This window comes from Schistocerca piceifrons, chromosome 4 (genome assembly GCF_021461385.2).
Source record: "Schistocerca piceifrons isolate TAMUIC-IGC-003096 chromosome 4, iqSchPice1.1, whole genome shotgun sequence".
Classification (NCBI taxonomy): Eukaryota; Metazoa; Arthropoda; class Insecta; order Orthoptera; family Acrididae; genus Schistocerca; species Schistocerca piceifrons.
Window position 1 is genome coordinate 485644732 of NC_060141.1, and position 22374 is coordinate 485667105.

General features: G+C 41.6%; 1 protein-coding gene across 1 annotated transcript in view; it reads right to left on the reverse strand.

Moving 5' to 3' along the window:
- Positions 1-22374, reverse strand: part of LOC124795933 (venom carboxylesterase-6-like) — a 115789-nt gene that overhangs the window by 64691 nt on the left and 28724 nt on the right. Inside the window, exons 3-4 of the mRNA XM_047260013.1 lie at positions 16993-17167; positions 3204-3389 (exon numbers count right to left, since the gene is read on the reverse strand). Of these exons, the coding sequence (XP_047115969.1) occupies positions 3204-3389; positions 16993-17167 (361 nt within the window). The remainder of the gene's footprint in view (positions 1-3203; positions 3390-16992; positions 17168-22374) is intronic.

The following is a 22374-nucleotide window of genomic DNA, read 5'->3' on the forward strand; positions in this document are numbered from 1 at the left end:
ACACAATCTTGCATCATTTTGTGTATCAAACGCTTTTCTATGTTCACAAATACTACGAAAAATCTTGCTTTGATTGTCAAACCCAACTTCAGGACGGCCTCTCTGGTGCCTTTACGTTTCCTATAGTGAAACATTTCAGCCAACAGATCTTCAGTTTTCTTTCGCATTCTTCTGGCAGCTTGGAAGTATGAGCTCTCAAACTGACTGTCCCATTGTTCTTACATTTATCTGCTCTTGTCGTCTTCGGGAATGTCGGGATAATATTGTTCTAAGAGACCGATGACTTGTTTCCAGTGTCATAGATTCTGCACACCAACTTGAATAATCGTTTAGTTACCTCTTTCCCCAATGATTTTAGAAATGCCGAATAAATGTTATTTTTTAGAGTACTGAGGGAGAAAGAGATAAATGTTACTGCAAGTATGCTAATTTGTTTTTACACGAAACTGCTACACATTCTTCTAGTTATATTATGACTTCCATAAACTACAATTTAAACATTGCGTAGATACAGTGCTTTTGTCTGACATTGAATCCACGGGATGGACTGCCCCTAATACAAAAAAAAAGAAAACAAACCCCCTTTTAATGCACATCTATCTTTGTAACTATCGCTATCAGGCGTCCCTCCTCACGTAGAAGATCATACATTATTTTGTCCAGTTCTTGTAGGTCAGACAAAGAATAACACAACAACGTGCAATGCTAATGTGCACACTCAGTAAATGATATGAGCACATTATAATTTATTAAAAAGTTCGTGATAATTCTCCTAAGCTGTTGCATTTTTTGGTGCGAGGGCGTCGTAATACTAGTGGTACATTAATGTTGCAAGTTTTTTAGTCTATGAAAAAAAGTGATTTTCTGGGCATAATACCACTCACACGAAAGGAATAGATCATTTAAACCAGCTTCTGAAGTCGAGCCACAAATAGAAGTTGGGTACCCCTGCCGCCTATCTTCTGGAGCCAGGTAGGGAAGTTCCCATGATGGAAGCAAGTAATTATGTTGCACGTTAGGTGTCGTCTACCGCATTTCCAAGTCGAAAACACCGATCTTCCAGGAGAAGGACGCTCATTATAGTAAAGGCGGCATCTTTATTATTTTCTGTTTTTTCACTCTCCTTTCCGCGCGTTGTAAGCCTTCGTTTTAAATCTGTGGTCTTGGTCGGACGTAGTGAAATCAGGATTAGGCAGATATCAGTTGAGTCTAAGCGCCCTCTGCGCAGAAACCCCACACTTGTTCTGTAATTAGGCTTAATGGCCTGGTATGCACAGAAATTTTAATCATCTTGTGCATTGTGTTCATAAGATGAACGTAGTTTTCTGCCAGTATAACAGAAGCGTTGACAGCCAATAGAACACTTGACAACTCCGACTTGCGGCCTGACGAACTGGACAACTTGCATTAAGTGATTTTGCTTCTGCCGCAAAGAAAATTGACTTTTTTGCACTATACTGGCCCTAACACAAAAAAAGAAAACAAATCACCATTTAATGCACATCTATCTTTGTAACCAATAGCTATCAGGCGTTCCTCTTCACGTAGAAGATCATATATTATTTTCTCCATTCCTTGTAGGTCAGACAAAGATTAACACAATAATCTGTTGAGAGTATTACGTAAGCTAGTAAGTTAGTTAGTTAGCTAATTACAATTTACGTATATCAGTTGCAAAATCTATTATTATGTAAAACTACTTCGTTTACAGGCAGTTTATGCACGATTTCTTTGTATGTGTAATTACACGTTGGTCATTTGCATATTACTAAATACCACAGAGGCTTAAAAGTAACAAAAATCATATTTTTATTTGTCCCTAAAGGGTACTTATATTACAAGTAAAACAAAAATTTAATAACAAAGGAAACATATTTGCAACATGTACAACTCATGATATCAACGTTTAATTAAATTTTCGTCTACAGGATAGGATAAGTTCTTCAGAAGACATGATCTCAGATTACTTTTAAAATTTGCCTTAAACCTGTCAGATATGTTATGGTCAAATGTTTTCGTGGTTGGATACTGAACTCCTTTTTCAACCACTGAGAGCTTTATTGTTATCCCATAAATTTGCGTAATAAAGCATTAACGAGAACAGATATGGAAAATGTATTAAGATATTTATTTGTTTTCAAAACCAGCAATTAAGCAAAGAGCAAAAGTTGTTAAATTTGAGAAGTTCACTAACATGTTTCTCCCATTTCAAATTTTTACCAAAATGGACTATCGAAAATCCAGAGGAGAAAAAGCTTGAAGCATTTAAAGTGTGTAAATATACTAGAGAAAGTATGAAATAACTAAGTGCTAAAAGGTACAGTTGAACAAATATGTCTACGAGGGAAACTCGTCACTAGAAGAAGGAGCAGTTTAGTGACACCACTGCTGTGGCAGCCATCAACAGCTAATTTGACACTGGAAGGGGAAAAACGTTAGGAGCAGACAACCACTAGAATGTGTAAAATATTTAGAGAATTTTGGATGTAGCACTTACAGCGACATTGAAAGCTTAGAATAAGGTATGGAAGGATTGATGGCAGCGCCAAAACAATCGAAAAACTGACACCTAAAAAAAAATTGTTCGTCCGACAATCTGTAGCATTCTACACTTTACACTAACACACGTGCACCTTCTACATTTGTTGCTGACCTTCTGTTTGTTATGCAGAAGTGAATATAATTCGTTTTATCGAATGTAGTGGAAAATCCATTTGCAGAGAAGCACCCATCGATTCTCCTAAAAACATTATTTACATTTCTTTCTGTTGCTGCCTCTCTCTAACAGATTAATAATAACACTTGCAGCGGCATTTCAGGTATGTTAACTAAAGGTTTTTCACGTATACAAGGAGTATGACTGGACCGAAAATTGATCCATGTGGAACTCCAACTGTGAGTACTCGACCTTCGCTACAACTTCGACAGTTCAACTGTCTAATTATTCAGCACCACTTTTTGCTTCACTTTTGTTAAATACAATTCAAGCTCGCTGTATGTAACACTAGAATTTCATTAAATGTAAGTTTTCTAGAAGAGTGAAACGATCAAATGTTTTGGCGAGGTCACAAAAAATACCAATTGGTGATCTTTTGTCGTCCTAGAAGTAAAATACGTGTATTACAGCGTCGATATTTCAGCTCGAGAAGAGCGTGAATTCATAGAAACAAACAAATGACATCTGTCAGGATGTCCATACTCACGGAAGGAGAGGTGCGTGAACATGTGGTAGTGCGCGCTGGCGGCGCCCGCCTCGACGCCGAGCAGCGTCACGCTGTGCGGGTTGCCGCCGAACATGGGGCCGTTACGCAGCACCCAGCGCAGCGCCATCGACTGGTCCTTGAGGCCCACGTTGCCAGGCAGCGACATATCCCCAGCCGCCAGGAAGCCTGCAAACAGTCGACGGCAAACTCACCGCTGCAGACTGAGCGAAAGGCGAGAAACCTGTGGCGGAAACGGGATGGGACGAAGTTAAGCAGCAAAATTACCGACAGAGAATTCCAGTCCGAAGCAGACGATTAACAAACTGGAAATGAAGTGAGTGATTGAAACAAACTGCAGATCGAAACGAACTGGAGACTAAGTGTTTTGATCCAATTTTTCTTTTAGTCTTCTGACAAGTTCGATGCAGCCCTCAATAAATTAATCTCCTGTGCGAACCTCTTAATCTCAGAGTGGCACTTGAACCCTATGTCCTCAGTTATTTGTTGAATGTAGTCAAAGTTCCGTCTTCCCCTCCATTTCTTACCTTCTCTACAGCTCCAATACCATGAAAGGTAAACCCTGATGTCATATCCATGTCCTACTATTCTGTCCCTTCTTCTTGTTAGTGTTTCCCACGCCTTCCTTTCTTCGCCGATTCCGCAGAGAATCTCTGCATTCTTTATCACTCCACCTAACTCTCAACACCTTCCATTTCACCACATCTCAAACGCTTCCATTCCCTTCCTACAGTCTGCGACTCACTGACATCAATGCTTTGCTCCAAACGTACATTCTAAGAAATTTCTTCTTCAAATTAAAAATGGTTCAAATGGCTCTGAGCACTATGGGACTCAACATCTGAGGTCACCAGTCCCCTAGAACTTAGAACTACTTAAACCTAACTAACATAAGGACATCACACACATCCATGCCCGAGGCAGGATTCGAACCTGCGACCGTAGCGGTCACGCGGTTCCAAACTGAAGCGCCTAGAACCGCACGGCCACAGCGGCCGGCCTTCAAATTAAATACCAGCTAGGAACGCTCACTTCGCAATCGCTTGTCTACTCTTTTATGTCCCCCTTACTTCGTCTGTCACGTGTCTCTTGCTTCCAAGGTCGCAGAATTTCGTAATTTAGTTTACATCATGGTCATCAAATTTGGCATTAAGTTTATCTTTAATCCCATTTCTTCTGCTCCACATTCCTTTCATCGTTTTTCGGTTTACTCTCAATCCATGGTGTGTGCTCACTCCATTCATGAGGGCTTGCAATTCTTCCTCACTTTCATTAGAAATAGCTATTCCATCGGCGAATCTTATCATTAATATGCTTTCTCATTTAATTTTAACCCCACTCTTCAACTTTCGTTTACTTCCGAAGTACTTGCCGCGCGGGGTAGCCGTGCGGTCTTGGGCGCCTTGCCACGGTTCGGGCGGCTCCGCCCGTCGGAGGTTCGAGGCCTCCCTTGGGCATGGGTGTTTGTGGTGTCCTTAGCGTAAATTAGTTTAAGTTAGATTAAGTAGTATGTAAACCTAGGGACCGATCACCTCAGCAGTTTGGTCCCATAGAACTTACCACAAATTTGCAAATTTTCCGTAGTACTTTTTCGATGTATAAGTCGAACAGTAGGGGCGAAAGGATGCGTAAGGGCAAAAGACTTCGTGCCTGTCCTACACAATTATCAATGGGAGCACTTCGTTCTTGGTCTCCCATTCTAATTGTTTCCTCTTCGTCCTTACACATACTGTGTATTACCCAACTTTCCCCGTAGTTACCCCTTATTTTTCTGACTTTCCAACTACTTGCACCAGCTCTTTTTCTAAACTGACAAATTCCATGAACGTAAAGTCCTGCATCCATCATCAGGGCAGCGTTGAAACTGTTTCTCTGGTATCTCATCCTTTCCTACGCCCAAACAGTTCGCAAATTTTCTTTTCGATTTTTTGTGAATTATTATTGTCAGCAGCTTGGTGCTTGAGCTGTTAAGCTGATTGTGCTATAGTCCACGCACTTGTCTGCCATTGTCAACTTCGGTATTTTGTGGATGATATTTTTCTGAAAGTCTGAGCGTATGCCTCCAGTCTTCTGTACATATACACCAACTAGAATAGTTTGGTTCCACTTCCCCCAATTATTTTAGATATTCTGAATGACTTGTGTTTATCCCTTGTGCCTTATTAGATACCTGGTAAAAATGGTTCAAATGCCTCTGAGTACTATGGGACTTAACTGCTGAGGTCTTCAGTCCCCTAGAACTTAGAACTACTTAAACCTAACTAACCTAAGGACATCACACAGATCCATGTCCGAGGCAGGATTCGAACCTGCGACCGTAGCGGTTGCGCGGTTCCAGACTGTAGCGCCTAGATACTGGTATTCCAAAGCTCTGTTCAGCACTGAGTCTCGTTCTGCATCCCCATGCATGCATATCCAGAGGAATATTGCATCATAATTCGGAATAACACAGGAACTGCTATATCGTGCGGGAATATACACAATGGATGTACGAGTACAGGTTGTAGACACGTGGTTGACGACACGTGGAAGTTTGAGGCTAGCCGTGAGTCATGCTGGCATAGACTAATGATAAGGCGACCGCTGGCGATAAGCGGGAAATCCGGGTTCGAGTCCCAGTCCCGCACAAATTTTCATTGTCGTCATTCCATTCTACAGGTGATGGTTGAACATACTCGCAATTGCGAATACATTTAATGTATTTCATAACGGCTGTAGTCGTCACAGTGCCTGTTCTTTTCGACAGGCATGCATTTCCAAAGGAACCCTGCATCATAATTCGGAATGATATAGGCACTGCAACATCGTATGATGAACCCCGGCTGAAATGTTCCCTTGTTTCCGGGCCTTTTCCAACTAGAAATCTTCCTCTTCTAATTTTTGAACAGCGTATTCGCGGTGACCATCTGAAATTTGTTGCAGCGCTCAATTAGTCTTTCTCCTATCTCATTCCCGCTGCCAAACCCATATTTTTCGTTAACCGTTCCTTCTATTTCATCCCCACTACCGCGTTCCAGTCCCCCATGACTTTTAGATTACTACCGCTCTTTACGCACTGAATTACCCGTTCACTGTCCTCGTATACTTTCTCTCGCTCTGCATCTTCTGCTTGTGACATCGGCATGAAGACCTGAACTATTGTTTTTAGCGTTGGTTTGCCAATGATACTGATGAGCACTGTTCACAGTAACTCTCATAACGAAGTAACTTTCACAATAAATCAAATAATCCTACACCCCTCATACCATTTTCTGACGCTGTTGATATTACCCTTCTCTTCACTGTCCCCCACTATGTCTAGGCTGTGCCTTTGCCTTTCAGGTTTTCTAGCCTCCCTGTCGCTTTCAGACATCTCCGACTCGTAGAAGGTTACCCTTTCTTTAGCTTTCTAATCTATTTTTCTCCGCCCCCCCCCCCCGGATACCTGAATGGGCGAGTAATCAGGAATCTTTTGCAAGCGTATAAATCGTCATGATACTACACTCCTGGAAATTGAAATAAGAACACCGTGAATTCATTGTCCCAGGAAGGGGAAACTTTATTGACACATTCCTGGGGTCAGATACATCACATGATCACACTGACAGAACCACAGGCACATAGACACAGGCAACACAGCATGCACAATGTCGGCACTAGTACAGTGTATATCCACCTTTCGCAGCAATGCAGGCTGCTATTCTCCCATGGAGACGATCGTAGAGATGCTGGATGTAGTCCTGTGGAACGGCTTGCCATGCCATTTCCACCTGGCGCCTCAGTTGGACCAGTGTTCGTGCTGCACGTGCAGACCGCGTGAGACGACGCTTCATCCAGTCCCAAACATGCTCAGTGGGGGACAGATCCGGAGATCTTGCTGGCCAGGGTAGTTGACTTACACCTTCTAGAGCACGTTGAGTGGCACGGGATACATGCGGACGTGCATTGTCCTGTTGGAACAGCAAGTTCCCTTGCCGGTCTAGGAATGGTAGAACGATGGGTTCGATGACGGTTTGGATGTACCGTGCACTATTCAGTGTCCCCTCGACGATCACCAGTGGTGTACGGCCAGTGTAGGAGATCGCTCCCCACACCATGATGCCGGGTGTTGGCCCTGTGTGCCTCGGTCGTATGCAGTCCTGATTGTGGCGCTCACCTGCACGGTGCCAATCACGCATACGACCATCATTGGCACCAAGGCAGAAGCGACTCTCATCGCTGAAGACGACACGTCTCCATTCGTCCCTCCATTCACGCCTGTCGCGACACCACTGGAGGCGGGCTGCACGATGTTGAGGCGTGAGCGGAAGACGGCCTAACGGTGTGCGGGACCGTAGCCCAGCTTCATGGAGACGGTTGCGAATGGTCCTCGCCGATACCCCAGGAGCAACAGTGTCCCTAATTTGCTGGGAAGTGGCGGTGCGGTCCCCTACGGCACTGCGTAGGATCCTACGGTCTTGGCGTGCATCCGTGCGTCGCTGCGGTCCGGTCCCAGGTCGACGGGCACGTGCACCTTCCGCCGACCACTGGCGACAACATCGATGTACTGTGGAGACCTCACGCCCCACGTGTTGAGCAATTCGGCGGTACGTCCACCCGGCCTCCCGCATGCCCACTATACGCCCTCGCTCAAAGTCCGTCAACTGCACATACGGTTCACGTCCACGCTGTCGCGGCATGCTACCAGTGTTAAAGACTGCGATGGAGCTCCGTATGCCACGGCAAACTGGCTGACACTGACGGCGGCGGTGCACAAATGCTGCGCAGCTAGCGCCATTCGACGGCCAACACCGCGGTTCCTGGTGTGTCCGCTGTGCCGTGCGTGTGATCATTGCTTGTACAGCCCTCTCGCAGTGTCCGGAGCAAGTATTTTGGGTCTGACACACCGGTGTCAATGTGTTCTTTTTTCCATTTCCAGGAGTGTATTTCAGTTACAGGTCACACCACGTGTCCTGTGGATACACGTCATATGTCTTTAATGCTGTGGTTTCCATTGCCTTCTGCATCATCATGTCGTTGATCACTGCTGATTCTTCCGCCTTTTAGCAGCAGTTCCCTGAAACTCTGCACACTCCTAGGCCCTCTTTCAAAAAGCTGTTGACAGAACGAGGGTGACTCCTTATACTGGAAGTCTTCCACCGCCGTTCTTGATGGTTTTTGTTAGAAATTTAAGCAGTGGATGGGATCGAACACAGAACGCAAGGCGTTTTGACTCCTAGTCAAAGATATCACCACGGATACAATGATTATCACCGTGTTCTTTTGTTTTTATATTTTATACGATACATGCCTGTATCCAGCGGAATTTATCAGAGTAATACGTTATTTTTTAAATATCTTCGATGAGCTTTAAAAATATTTAAAACAATTTTTAAATTTCAGAATTTGTAAAAATGTGGGACATTCTACAAAGAAATTACTGGATAGGAGAAATACATGAATGGATGCGTAAAGAAACAACAAAGGAATTTCAATCCCTCTATAAGACCTCGACCTCTCACTAATGTTGTCTTCACTGTTGCTGAATACAACGGGGACCATCATGCAGCATGAGACTTTAGTTATGATATTGTTCTTTTTTATCATTAACTTTGTAGTTGTTTGGCAGATCTTGTAGAATACATAAAGAATTTTTTGTCTTCTCTTTTTATCCTTAACTGTCTAAAGACGATCACTGGCTGGTCGAAACGACGACAGTACCATTTGAGTATGTTAAATACATGGAGTAGTGAAGCTGCTAAACTCACTAGGCAAGTCGGCGAGGAGAGTGCCAGAGTTAACTTACAAATCATTCAAAAGCCCATAACAGACCAAAGTCGATGTGAGCCAAAAGTCGTAGTACCAGAACCAAAATTCACAAGCGTGAAAGAAACATGAGAACCGGGTTGAATAGCAGGTAGCGAGTTGTCACCTTACTAAAAGCTTCACTCAGTACATTACAGTAACGAATAGCGAGCATCGCCGGCTGTTTAACACATCTTCTCCAACGCCGGACAGTGCTACCGTTTCCTCTGCCAAGGTGGAATCGATGTCGGCATCGTAAGACACCAAATGCTTGAAATGATATCCAAAGGAAAACTAGTCTTAAGCCAAATGAATCCGTTCGAAAGCGGCAGAATAATTAGTGTCGAGGAAGTGCGTTTCTCGCGCTGCATTTTGTCTTTTACAGGACGTGTTGCTACGACTGTGCTGCACTGTGTGGAAACATTGACTAGAAAAAACTGGTATTAACAGCAATGAGTGGGTACCGGACCTCGCAGTGTTACCACGTCAGTGACCATTGCCATCTTCTGCAGTCCATATAGCTTCTTCTACAGAGTTAAGAAGTCATTGGATCACCTGTGACGTGTGTGATCCGGTTGAAGGTGCGCTGCTCTTAACTTGAGTGCAGAGACGACAGGAGCCATGCAATTTCCGCTGCAGGAATTCTTCTTCCCAGGCACTCATCTGACATATCATTCATCGAACATGTCTTACCGGCTTTATGTTACCCTGATCATCATCGTGCATCTAATCCTCCGAATAAGCCAAAACCAGGTAATAACGATTTTTGAGAACAGTGGAATCTTATTCGGAAATAATTGTGCTTCTCTGTGTATGTTTAAGGTTCTCTCGACGTCATGGGAATGATGGAAACAAAGTAAACTTGTACACCTTGATCGAACGTCGTTAATATCAAACAGAAGAAGAAGCATTTCAACACCCATATCTGTCATAAAAGCGGAACTGGCAATTCCCCCACTCCTAACAAGAAGAAAGTTCGAAACCACTTATGTGCCTGTACATGTTGAGTGTCAAATCCTCTATAAGTGCCCGCCGGAGTGGCCGAGCGGTTCTATGCGCTACAGTCTGGAACCGCGCGACCGCTACGGTCGCAGGATCGAATCCTGCCTCGGGCAGGGATGTGTGTGATGTCCTTAGGTTCGTTAGGTTTAAGTAGTTCTAAGTTCTAGGGGACTAATGACCTCAGAAGTTTAAGTCCCATTGTGCTCAGCTCCATTTGAACCATTTGAACCTCTATAAGTCAACCACGACGATGGAAATTGCGCTGGTTACTAAGTCTCATACAGACTGTCATACTGGACGAAAAAATCCAAATATCCACATCCATACTCCACAAACCACCTTGTGGTTTGTAGCGGAGGGTACGTTGACTATCACTGTCACTTGCCCCTTAACTGTTCAAGTCATGAATAGTTCACGGGAAGAACGATTGCCGGTAGGCCTCCTTATGGGCTCATATCTCTCTAATTTTATCTTCATGGTCGTTTCGCGAGATATACGTGGGACTCTTCTAGGAACGCACACTCTCGGAACTTTAATAATAATCATCACCCTGACGCAGAGTGCCTCTCTTGCAGCGTCTGCCACTAGAGGTGGCTGATAATCTCTGTGAAGCTTTCGTCCTCACTAAACAAAACTGTAACGAAAGGCGCTGCTCTTCTTTGGATTTTCTCTGTTTCGTCTAGCAGTCCTGTCTAGCAAGCAGCCCGTACTGACGAGAAATATTTAAGTATTGGTCGAACTAGTGTTTTGTAAGCTACGTCCTTTGTTGATGGACTACATTTCCTGTGGATTCTTCCAATAAATCTCAGTCTCCCATCTGCAGTAAATTTTATGTGATCATTCCACTTCAAATCACTCCGTAGGCATACTCTTGGATAATTTATGGAACTAGTTGCTTCCAGTGATTGTTCTGCAATTGTGTAATCATACAATAAACGGTCTTTATGTATTCGCAATACGCTACATTTGTTTATGCTGAGAGTCAATTGCCACTGCCTGAACCTAGTGAAGACGCTCGGCAGGTCTTGCTACAGTTTTCTAGCGTCGTAACTTCTCTGTCTACAACAGTACCATCTGCGATAAGTCTCACAGAACTTTAGACGTTATCTACTAGCTCATTTATACATATTGTGAAAAGACCTTTAACACTCCCTGGGACACGTCCGAAGTTACTTTTGTGTCTGAAGTTTTGTCTCCGTTCACAATGACACGCTACGGTCGCAGGTTCGAGTCCTGCCTCGGGCATGGATGTGTGTGCTGTCCTTAGGTTAGTTAGGTTTAAGTAGTTCTAAGTTCTAGGGGACTGATGACCTCAGAAGTTAAGTCCCATAGTGCCCAGAGTCATTTTTCACAATGACATGCTCTGTTCTATTTGCTAGAAACTCTTCTATCAAGTCACACAGTTGGTAGAATATTTCGTAAGCTGGAATTTTCTTCGTTAGATAGCAGTGTGGAACTGTATCGAACGCCTTCCGGAAGTCAAGGAACACGGCATCTACCTGGACGCCTGTATCTACTGCTTTCTGGGTCTCGTGGATAAACAGAGCCAGCTGGGTTTCACACGATCGTTGTCTTCGCATCCCATATTGATTCCTGCAGAGGAGATTTTTGGTCTCCAGAAATGTCAGTTCGTGAATATAAAACATGTTTCAAAATTTTATAACTGACCGACGTCAGAGATAAAGAAAGGCCTACAGCTTTCTGTGTGTTCGGCGACCCTTCTTGAAAACATGAATGATGTGCGATTTTTTCCAGTCGTCGGGAATACTTGACATACGGTACACTGCTGTTAGAAAAAGGGTACGTTCTTTTGCATATTCTATGTAGAATCGTATTGGCATTCCGTCATGTCCAGTGGCCTTCCCTCTCCTGAGTGGTTTCATCCGCTTCACTATCCCATGGTCACTTATTTCGATATCAGCTAGTCGTTCGTGAGACGATTTTAGGTAGGCACTACAGTGCGATCTTCCTCTGTGAGACAGCTTTGGAAAAAGACTATTAGTATTTCTGCCTTTTTGGCGCCGTCCTCCGTTTCCGTGCCATTATGGTTAAAGAGTGTCTGGACAGATGACTTTGATGCGGTTACTGATTTAACATAAAACTAAAACTTCTCAGCGTTTTCTGTCAAATCAGTAGACAGAATTTTACTTTAGAATTTGTTGAACGCTTCACGCACGCCTCCCCTTACCCTAATTTTGGTTTCATTTAGTTTTTATCTGCCTTTGAGGTTATGGCTAAGTTTAAATTTGCAGCGAAGCTCTCTTTTGCTTTCGTTGTTGCTTTCTGCCATGGTCGTCGAACCACAGCGAGTCTTTTCGAGCTCTGACAACTTTTATTGCCACATACTTGTCTAAAGCGTGTTGTACAATGCTCTTCAACTCTGTCCATTGATTCTTAACGTTCTTAGTGCTGGAATTGAAATTTTCGTATTGACCACTCAGGGAATCCGAAATTTGTTTCCTGTCGCTGTTGCTAAGCAAAAAGATCTTCCTGCCTTTCTTTGTATTCCTATTTACAGCCCTATTCAGTTATGTTGTAATGACCTTATAGTCACTGATTCCCTATTCAAAGCAAACTGAGTTGAAAAGTTCAGGTCTATTTGTCACCAGCAGGTTTAAAGCGTTATTTCCACGGGTCGGTGGTCTGGTTAACTGCCTCAAGATAATTTCGGACAAAGAAAATTTCACATGATTCTCTGTCTCTACCCCCGTCCTAATCACTTGCGTCAACCTGTCTATAGCTTGTATGTTGCAATTTCCTCTTAAATCTGTAACGTCAAAGACACACAGCACATTGAGTGGTTCAGCAACGGATTCCACGCCACACTTGGTTTCTCAGCTCAACGCAGGCGAGAAACGAAACTTATTATTAACAGAGTAAGAGCGGACAACATGAATAACAATAAAACAAAACATCTGTTAAAATTAATTCCCTCTTCAGGCTGTGATTCATGCCTCATCTAGGAGGTATTACACATGTACTAGTAGAATAGGACAAATACAATTACCCAAGAACAATTACACTGTACAATATTATAAAAACCAAGGATTACTTTTCTCTTAAAGTAGCTGTTAGGTCCGTGGATAGGGCCATTGCCATGTATTTACCATTTCATACGTCTTTGTAAAAGAGAACTTTAAAATATGAGGATCTTATGTTTCATTACCTCCAAATATAACTGAATTTCATGTAAAAAAATGTGACTTTTATTATGATAGAACAGCCAGACTAACGTGCTTTATAGACTAATCATCTCGTGCAGTAATATTTCATACTTATAATAAAGTCAGATAGATATTCTGTTTGTATTATTATGCCACATTATTGTATCTGGTGAAATGGGTTTTGCCTGAAACCAATAAAATAAAAAATAATCAGCATGAATGGTGGAAAGAGGAAAACATTATTTGTTGAGGTAATTTAGAAAACGGACGAAATAAGCTCTGATGAATTAGGAATGTAGATACGCAGAACATAAACGCATCTCTTTAATCTACTCGTGTTGTTGTTGTTGTGGTCTTCAGTCCTGAGACTGGTTTGATGCAGCTCTCCATGATACTCTATCCTGTGCAAGCTGCTTCATCTCCCAGTACGCACTGCAGCCTACATCCTTCTGAATCCGCTTAGTATATTCATCTCTTTGTCGCCCTCTACGATTTTTACCCTCCACGCTGCCCTCCAGTACTAAATTGGTGATTCCTTGATGCCTCAGAACATGTCCTACCAACCGATCCCTTCTGCTTGTCAAGTTGTGCCACAAACGCCTCTTCTCCCCAATTCTATTCAATACCTCCTCATTAGTTATGTGATCTACCCATCTAATCTTCAGCATTCTTCTGTAGCACCACACTTCGAAAGCTCCTATTCTCTTCTTGTTCAAACTATTTATCGTCCATGTTTCACTTCCATACATGGCTACACTCCATACAAATACTTTCAGAAATGACTTCCTGACACTTAAATCTATACTCGATGTTAACAAATTTCTCTTCTTCAGAAACGCTTTCCTTGCCATTGCCAGTAGACATTTTATATCCTCTCTACTTCGACCATCATCAGTTATTTTGCTCCCCAAATAGCAAAACTCCTTTACTACTTTAAGTGTCTCATTTCCTAATCTAATTCCCTCAGCATCATCCGACTTAATTCAACTACATTCCATTATCCTCGTTTTGCTTTTGTTGTTGTTCATCTTATACCCTCCTTTCAAGACACTGTCCATTCCATTCAACTGCTCTTCCAAGTCCTTTGCTGTCTCTGACAGAATTACAATGTCATCAGCGAACCTCAAAGTTTTTATTTCTTCTCCATGGATTTTAATACCTACTCCGAACTTTTCCTTTGTTTCCTTTACTGCTTGCTCAAAATACAGATTGAATAGCATCGCGGAGAGGCTACAACCCTTCCCAACCATTGCCTCCCTTTCATGTGCCTCGACTCTTATAACTGCCATCTGGTTTCTGTACAAGTTGTAAATAGCCTGTGGCTCCCTGTATTTTACCCCTGCCACCTTCAGAATTTGAATGACAGTATTCCAGTCAACATTGTCAAAAGCTTTCTCTAAGCCTACAAATGCTAGAAATGTAGGTTTGCCTTTCCTCAATCTAGCTTCTAAGATAAGTCGTAGGGTCAGTATTGCCTCACGTGTTCCAACATTTCTACGGAATTCAAACTGATGTTCCCCGAGGTCGGCTTCTACCAGTTTTTCCATTCGTCTGTAAAGAATTTGCGTTACTATTTTGCAGCTGTGGCTTATTAAACTGATTCTTCGGTAATTTTCACATCTGTCAACGCCTGCTTTCTTTGGTATTGGGATTATTATATTGTTCTTGAAGTCTGAGGTAATTTCGCCTGTCTCTTACATCTTGCTCGCCAGATGGTAGAGTTTTGTCAGGACTGGCTCTCCCAAGGCTGTCAGTAGTTCTAATGGAATGTTGTCTACTCCCGGGGCCTTTTTCGACTTAGGTCTTTCAGTGCCCTGTCAAACTCTTCACGCAGTATCATATCTCCCATTTCATCCACCTCCTCTTCCATTTCCATAATATTGTCCTCAAGAACGTCGCCTCTGTATAGAACCTCTATATACTCCTTCCACCTTTCTGCTTTCCCTTCTTTGCTTAGAACTGGGTTTCCATCTGAGCTCTTGATATTCATACAAGTCGTTCTCTTTTCTCCAAAGGTCTCTTTAATTTTCCTGTAGGCAGTATCTATGTTACCTCTAGTGAGATAAGCCTCTACATCCTTACATTTGTCTTCTAGCCATCCCTGCTTAGCCATTTTGCACTTCCTGTCGATCTCATTTTTGAAACGTTTGTGTTCCTTTTTGCCTGTTTCATCTACTGCGTTTTTATATTTTCTCCTTTCATCAATTAAATTCAGTATCTCTTCTGTTACCCAAGGATTTCTACTAGCCCTCGTCTTTTTACCTACTTGATCCTCTGCTGCCTTCACTATTTCATTCCTCAAAGCTACCCATTCTTCTTCTACTGTATTTCTTTCCCCCATTCCTGTTAATTGTTCCCTTATGCTCTCCCTGAAACTCTGTACAACCTCTGGATCTTTCAGTTTATCCAGGTCCCATCTCCTTAAATTCCCACCTTTTTGCAGTTTCTTCAGTTTTAATCTACAGTTCATAACCAATAGATTGTGGTCAGAGTCCACATCTGCCCCTGGATATGTCCTACAATTTAAAACATGGTTGCTAAATCTCTGTCATACCATTATATAATCCATCTGAAACCTTCTAGTATCTCCAGGGTTCTTCCCTGTATACAACCTTCTTTCATGATTCTTGAACCAAGTGTTAGCTATGATTAAGTTATGCTCTGTTTAAAATTCTACCAGGTGGCTTCCTCTTTCATTTCTTAGCCCCAATCCATATTCACCTACTACGTTTCCTTCTCTTCCTTTTCCTACTGTCGAATTCCAGTCACCCATGACTATTAAATTTTCGTCACTACCTGAATAATTTCTTTTATCTCATCATACATTTCATCAATTTCTTCATCATCTGCAGAGCTAGTTGGCATATAAACTTGTACTACTGTAGTAGGCGTGGGATTCGTGTCTATCTTGGCCACAATATTGCGTTCACTATGCTGTTTGCAGTAGGTTACCCGCACTCCTATTTTTTTTATTCGTTATTAAACCTACTCCTGCATTACCCCTATTTGATTTTGTATTTATAACCCCGTATTCACCTGACCAAAAGTCTTGTTCCTCCTGCCACCGAACTTCACTAATTCCCACTATATCTAACTTTAACCTATCCATTTCCCTTTTTAAATTTTCTAACCTACCTGCCCGATTAAGGGATCTGACATTCCACGCTCCGATCCGTAGAACGCCAGTTTTCTTTCTCCTGATAACGATGTCCTCTTGAGTAGTCCCCTCCCGGAGATCCGAATGGGGGACTATTTTACCTCCGGAATATTTTACCCGAGAGGACGCCATCATCATTTAATCATATAGTAAAGCTGCATGCCCTCGAGAAAAATTACGGCTGTAGTTTCCCCTTGCTTTCAGCCATTCGCAGTACCAGCACAGCAAGGCCGTTTTGGTTAGTGTTACAGGGCCAGATCAGTCAATCATCTAGACTGTTGCCCCTGCAACTCCTGAAAAGGTTGCTGCCCCTCTTCAGGAACCACACGTTTGTCTGTCCTCTCAACAGATACCCCTCCGTTGTGGTTGCACCTACGGTACGGCTATCTGTATCGTTGAGGCACGCAAGCCTCCCCACCAACGGCAAGGTCCATGGTTCATGGGGGGATTTACTCGTGTAAAAAATTGATTTTATGTTTCAAATACCTCATTACTTAGAATAATAAGGGGAGGTGACATGTAGATAATGTCTTTCAGGGCTACCCGCGGGTCTGCTAGAGACAGATACGATGACAGCCACATCTAAATCACCCACTTCAATTCCGCCGAACTTAATTTCGTCTGTGGTAATGGAAAAAGCCCTAATGCATAACCGTTGTTGACAGACACTGAGAAAGAGTCTCACCCAGCGGGCCGAGCCGATAGTTGAAGGTGACGAGAACGACGTTGTGGTCCATGAGGTGTTCTGGAGAGAACCTGGACAAGCTGCCGCTGCCCGTCGTGAAGCCGCCGTCGTGAATTACCACAATGACGTCCCTCATCACCCTGATAATGTCGTTTACGTTGCCATCATCAGGAACCTGAAACAGTTAGCGCAGTTCGTATGTGTAACTGTGATTCAAGTGGCGAGATAGTACTTTCGTGTCTATCCACAGATTAAACTGCATATACAGTATTGGAAATCAGTATTGAGGCGGGATTCCACGAAAGTAAGAGTAAAATGTCTGAAACATACGTGTATCGAATTTACCATAAAAGTAGTAGATACATGTAACGCATAAACTATCATGACGTAATTACAAAGATTCTTTCTAATAACGAGTAACAAAAGGAGGTGTTTGCTTTTTCCGGGTGGAAACTGATATAAAGATACTTACTCTCCTGTTATGTTATTACATTGTTAGTAAGTACTTAGTCCAACTTATGTTCTTCGCAATTGTCTCGAAAATTCTCTTCGGCATTGGTTATGTTAGCGTTGGTTGTTCTTGCAGTGAAATTGTCGTCTACTCTTCTCATACTGGTCTTTTCAGCTCACATGCGGCGTCACATTCGATAAACTCGCCTTACACTTATTCCACAAAGGTTTCCCACGGTGTCCTGATCCGGCCTACGTGCAAACCAGGGCATGAAATCAATGTTTTTCTTCAAACGGCTATTTAGCTCTAACAGAAACATAGATAGATGCATTACCTTGTTGAAACATTACAATTTCGTCCCCTAGGTCTTTATATATTCTATTCAATTCTGTTTCTAGCATCTCAGTGTTCATTCTAGTGTTCATCAAAGCAATGGGTGATTTACGTTTAGCACACCAGAAGACTGCCCAAATGGCACTTCCGCCCCCAAAATTTCTCCTCATTCTTACCTGCTGCTCTGTTCTCAGATCACGTCAATAATACTGAAATCCATTCTACCCATTTAAATTAAACGTCTTCTCATCACAGAAGATCACTTTATCCTATTGTGAAATCCATGACACGTTTTTCAGCAAACTCCAATCTAGCCTGTTCAAATTTGGGTGTTAATGCGAATTTTTGCAGTCTTTTCTTAAATGCAAGATGTCTGTCATGTGGCAAAATCTGTCGTGCACGTCTGGTAGTTACTGGCATCTGTATGTCAGCAACAAGTTGAGAAGAATAACGGTTTGTGGCCCTTAATTTGCTCGAAAGCAACCCTTTGAATACCTCAGATAATTTTATATTTCGCCCATATTTTCCGTTCTGTTAACATCATGCTCCCAGTCTAACGAAATTATCAATCACACTACTTGAACAGCTCATCTTATAGAGAGAGTTCCATTTCGTTGTACGTACCGATTTCTGCTTTTTGATGATATGATAACAGTCTATCGCATGGCATTGTCACAATCGTGATGTATGTCACTAACAGTAACGGTGTCTGTTTCACATCTGCAGTAGAGACACACATTAACGCCACGCAGGGTCGTCCATCTCTATACCGAGTTCCAACCTCTACCACCTGAATCTTTGATGTCTTGTTATACGAGTATATTGTGCTACTGACATCAAATGCGGTACCATTCGATTGAATTTGTCAGTATATTGGATTTCATACTATTGCATGCATATTCATTGTGCACAACTATTCCAACCGACAATGTTAATTCTCTTGCAACTATCCATGCCTTTCTACTGATTTCTACTATTGTACCTTACAAATGCGAAACTTCGTGTGTGAGTATGTTTGTTACTCCTTCACGCTGAAACAGGTGGCCGGATTTGAAAGAAATTTGGAATAGAGTTGGCTTATACCTTGGTTTCACACATAAGCTACTTTTAAAACCGTGTAGTACAAGATATTTATTGATCTGAAGACTATAACGTGATACGAGGAACAATAATCACTCTTATAAAAAGCTATTTACTCCTTGACTTTTTTTTTAATATGTTCTCCCGTGTGGAGTTTGCTGGTCTCCCATCGGGCGCCTCCCCAGGTGGCGGATAGGGGAATGCTCACCAGATATGGTGGGTACCGGGGAAATAAAATACCCGGGGTGGACCAAAACTAGCAACTGCTGCCTTGTAGTATGATATTGGCTTATCAAAGGCTAAAGGAAGAAAACCTTGAGTAAAAATTACCTGGTCCTCCGGGTTGGGGGTTGTGCAGTGGGCCAGCTCCTCACTCCTCACTCCTAAAAACATAAAAATGCTAAAAAACCTAATAATATGCCTCGGAAAAATTGGAACTTTGGACGACGAACTGGCGATGAGAAACGGAAAATTATGTTTGGATGCTGGAATGTGCAAGGTATTTCCACTAAAATAAATTTACTACCTGCAGAACTTGACATGTTCAACATGGATGTTGTCGTACTCTCTGAAACAAAGAAGAAAGGCCAAGGAGAAGAAGAACTGGATAATTATGTACATATCTCGAGTGGGGTATCAAAAGCAGTAAGAGCCAAAGCAGGAGTCTCCATTATGATAAAGAAATCATGGAAAGAAAGAATCGCAAATTGGACATTCATCAATCAACGTATTATAACTGTTGAAATGACACTATTTGCTAGGGAAGTTGTGATTATTGGCGTAATGCACCCACGAACGACACAAAAGATAAGGAGAAAGATACATTTTGGGACACCCTCAGGGAGACTATTGAAAAAATCCCAAGAAGAAAGGAACTGATTATCATGGGAAATCTGAATGGAAGGGTAGGAATTAGAGAATCTTGTAGAATAGTAGGAAAACATGGAGAGGACGAATATAATGACAATGGGGAACGATTGATTGCAATTTGTGAACAATTTGATCTAAAAATTACCAACACATTTTTCAAACATAAGGACATTCATAAATATACTTGGCAACAGAACACCAAAGAACTTTGTTCTATAATGGATTATATTATCACTAGGCAAACAAATAGTTTCAAAGCAGTAGACGTCAGATGTTATAGAGGAGCCCAGTGTGGATCAGACCACTATCTAGTTAAAATGAAGTCTTTCTGGCCATGGAAGAATGCAAGGAGTGATACAAGTAACATAAATAAAACTAACCAAACTGAGAAAGATGAAAATTTACCTTTTAATATTGACAGCCTACAAGACGAAAGTATCAAAACACTCTTTGCGGCCAGGATGGAAAGGAAACTGGTTGAATCATTTGAAGGAAGTACAGAGGAGATATATGACTATATAAAAACTAATGTGAAAATCATAGCAACGGAGGTGTTGGGTAAAAAAGATAGCAACCACAACCGTGCAGCAGAGTGGTGGTCCGAGGAACTAGAGTTCCTCGTTAGAGAAAAACGAAATGCGTTCCTTCAGTGGTTGAATGATAAATTAGAAGAAACAAGATCAATATACAAGGAAAAGAAGAATGAAGTGATGAAAAAAATAAGGATGGCAAAAAATGAAGCATGGGAAAGAACATGTGCCAAGGTGAATAGCAAATTAGGATTTGGGAGAGCAAAAGAAGCATGGTCAGTATTGAAAGGGCTTCGACAGGATACAAAAAGCAAAACTAATCTCCAACTGATAACACAAAAGGAATGGGAAGAGTATTTCCAAAAATTATTAAATGAGGACAGAGAAGAATATCTAGAAGAAGGAACAGGGGAAGATAAAGGACATGAAGATGATGAGATCCTGATTTTAGAAAGTGAAGTACTTCAGGCGTTGAGAACAGGAAAGAATGGTAAATCACCGGGAGCAGGCAATATCAATCTGGAGTGTCTGAAATATGGTGGTGACAAAATTGTGAAACTGATAGCACAGCTCTTCAACAAAATGATACATGGAGATTCAATACCCAACGAGATGAAGCTATGTTACATTAATACAATATTTAAGAAAGGGGATCGCAAAATTTGTTCAAACTATCGAGGAATTTGTGTTACAAAAACATTAATGAGAATTTTTGCGAAAGTAATTAAAAACAAACTGGAAAAAAATTTTTGAACCCAAGAAGAACAATGTGGATTCACGGCTGGGAGATCATGTGTAGACCATATTTTCACATTACGACAGACTTTGGAGAAACATAGGGAAAAATCAAAAAATATAGGATTAATTTTCATAGATCTAGAAAAAGCGTATGATACTTTTCCAAGAAAATTACTTTGGAGAGCACTACATACGGCAAACATAAACCCTTCCTTGATTAAAATAATACAACAGATGTATAAAGATAACATTTGCCAAGTGAAAGTTGGTAATAAACTTTCACAGAAATTTAGAACAAGCAAAGGCCTTTTACAAGGCTGTCCCATGTCACCATCATTATTTAAAATCTATATAGATATTAGCCTTAGAACATGGTCTCGTAAATGTAATAGTATGGGATTAGAAATAAGAGATGGAGTTTACCTACATCATTTATTATTTGCTGATGATCAAGTAGTCGTAGCACAAGATGGGGAGGATGCTAACTATATGTGCAATCTACAAGCAGTAGCATACAAAACTTGGGGTTTGAAGATTAATTACCAAAAAACAGAATACTTGACTAATGATTCAGATGAGCTATACATTGAAGGAAAGAAAATCAAAAAGATAAACACTTTCTGTTATTTGGGATTCATTTTAGAAATCGAGGGAAAATCAGAGTCAGAAATCAATAAAAGAATTAGTAGCGGACGGAGGGTCATTGGGATGCTTAACTCAGTCTTATGGAGCAGGAATGTAATGAGCAGAACTAAAAAATTAATATACAAATGCAGATTAGAGAGTGTGGTTCTGTATGGAACGGAGACCTGGACAATTAACATGAAGCACATCAAAAAATTACAAGCTCTAGACATGGACTTTTGGAGAAGATCGGCAAGAATCTCCAGGAAAGAAAAGATAAGGAACACCGAAGAAATAAGGTGAATGGAAATAAAAGAATGAATATATGACGTAATGGATAGGAAGAAATTACAGTGGTACGGGCATGGAGAAAACCAGAATACCAAAATTGATACTGGAGTGGGAACCGGAGGGGGGAAGAAGAAGAGGACGACCTATGACAACCTGGCTCCAAAATGTACAGCGCATAATGAGGAGAATGGGCGCAGAGAAAGAGGACACACAAGATCGAAACACCTGGAGAAATATTTTGAGATTATAGTTTAAGAACGTTTATTGTTTGTATTGTAATTTCCAAGTAAATTATTATGTTGGAGATAAGCCTCTGTAATGAGGAAAAGCTCAAAATAATAAATAATAATATGTTCTACATAATATGATTCAATGTAATGAATACAACGCATATACAATCCTCAAAGTGTTTAATCCATACTTCCATAAGAGCCCGTTGCATTTTAGCCTTGAGCGTCACGTTTA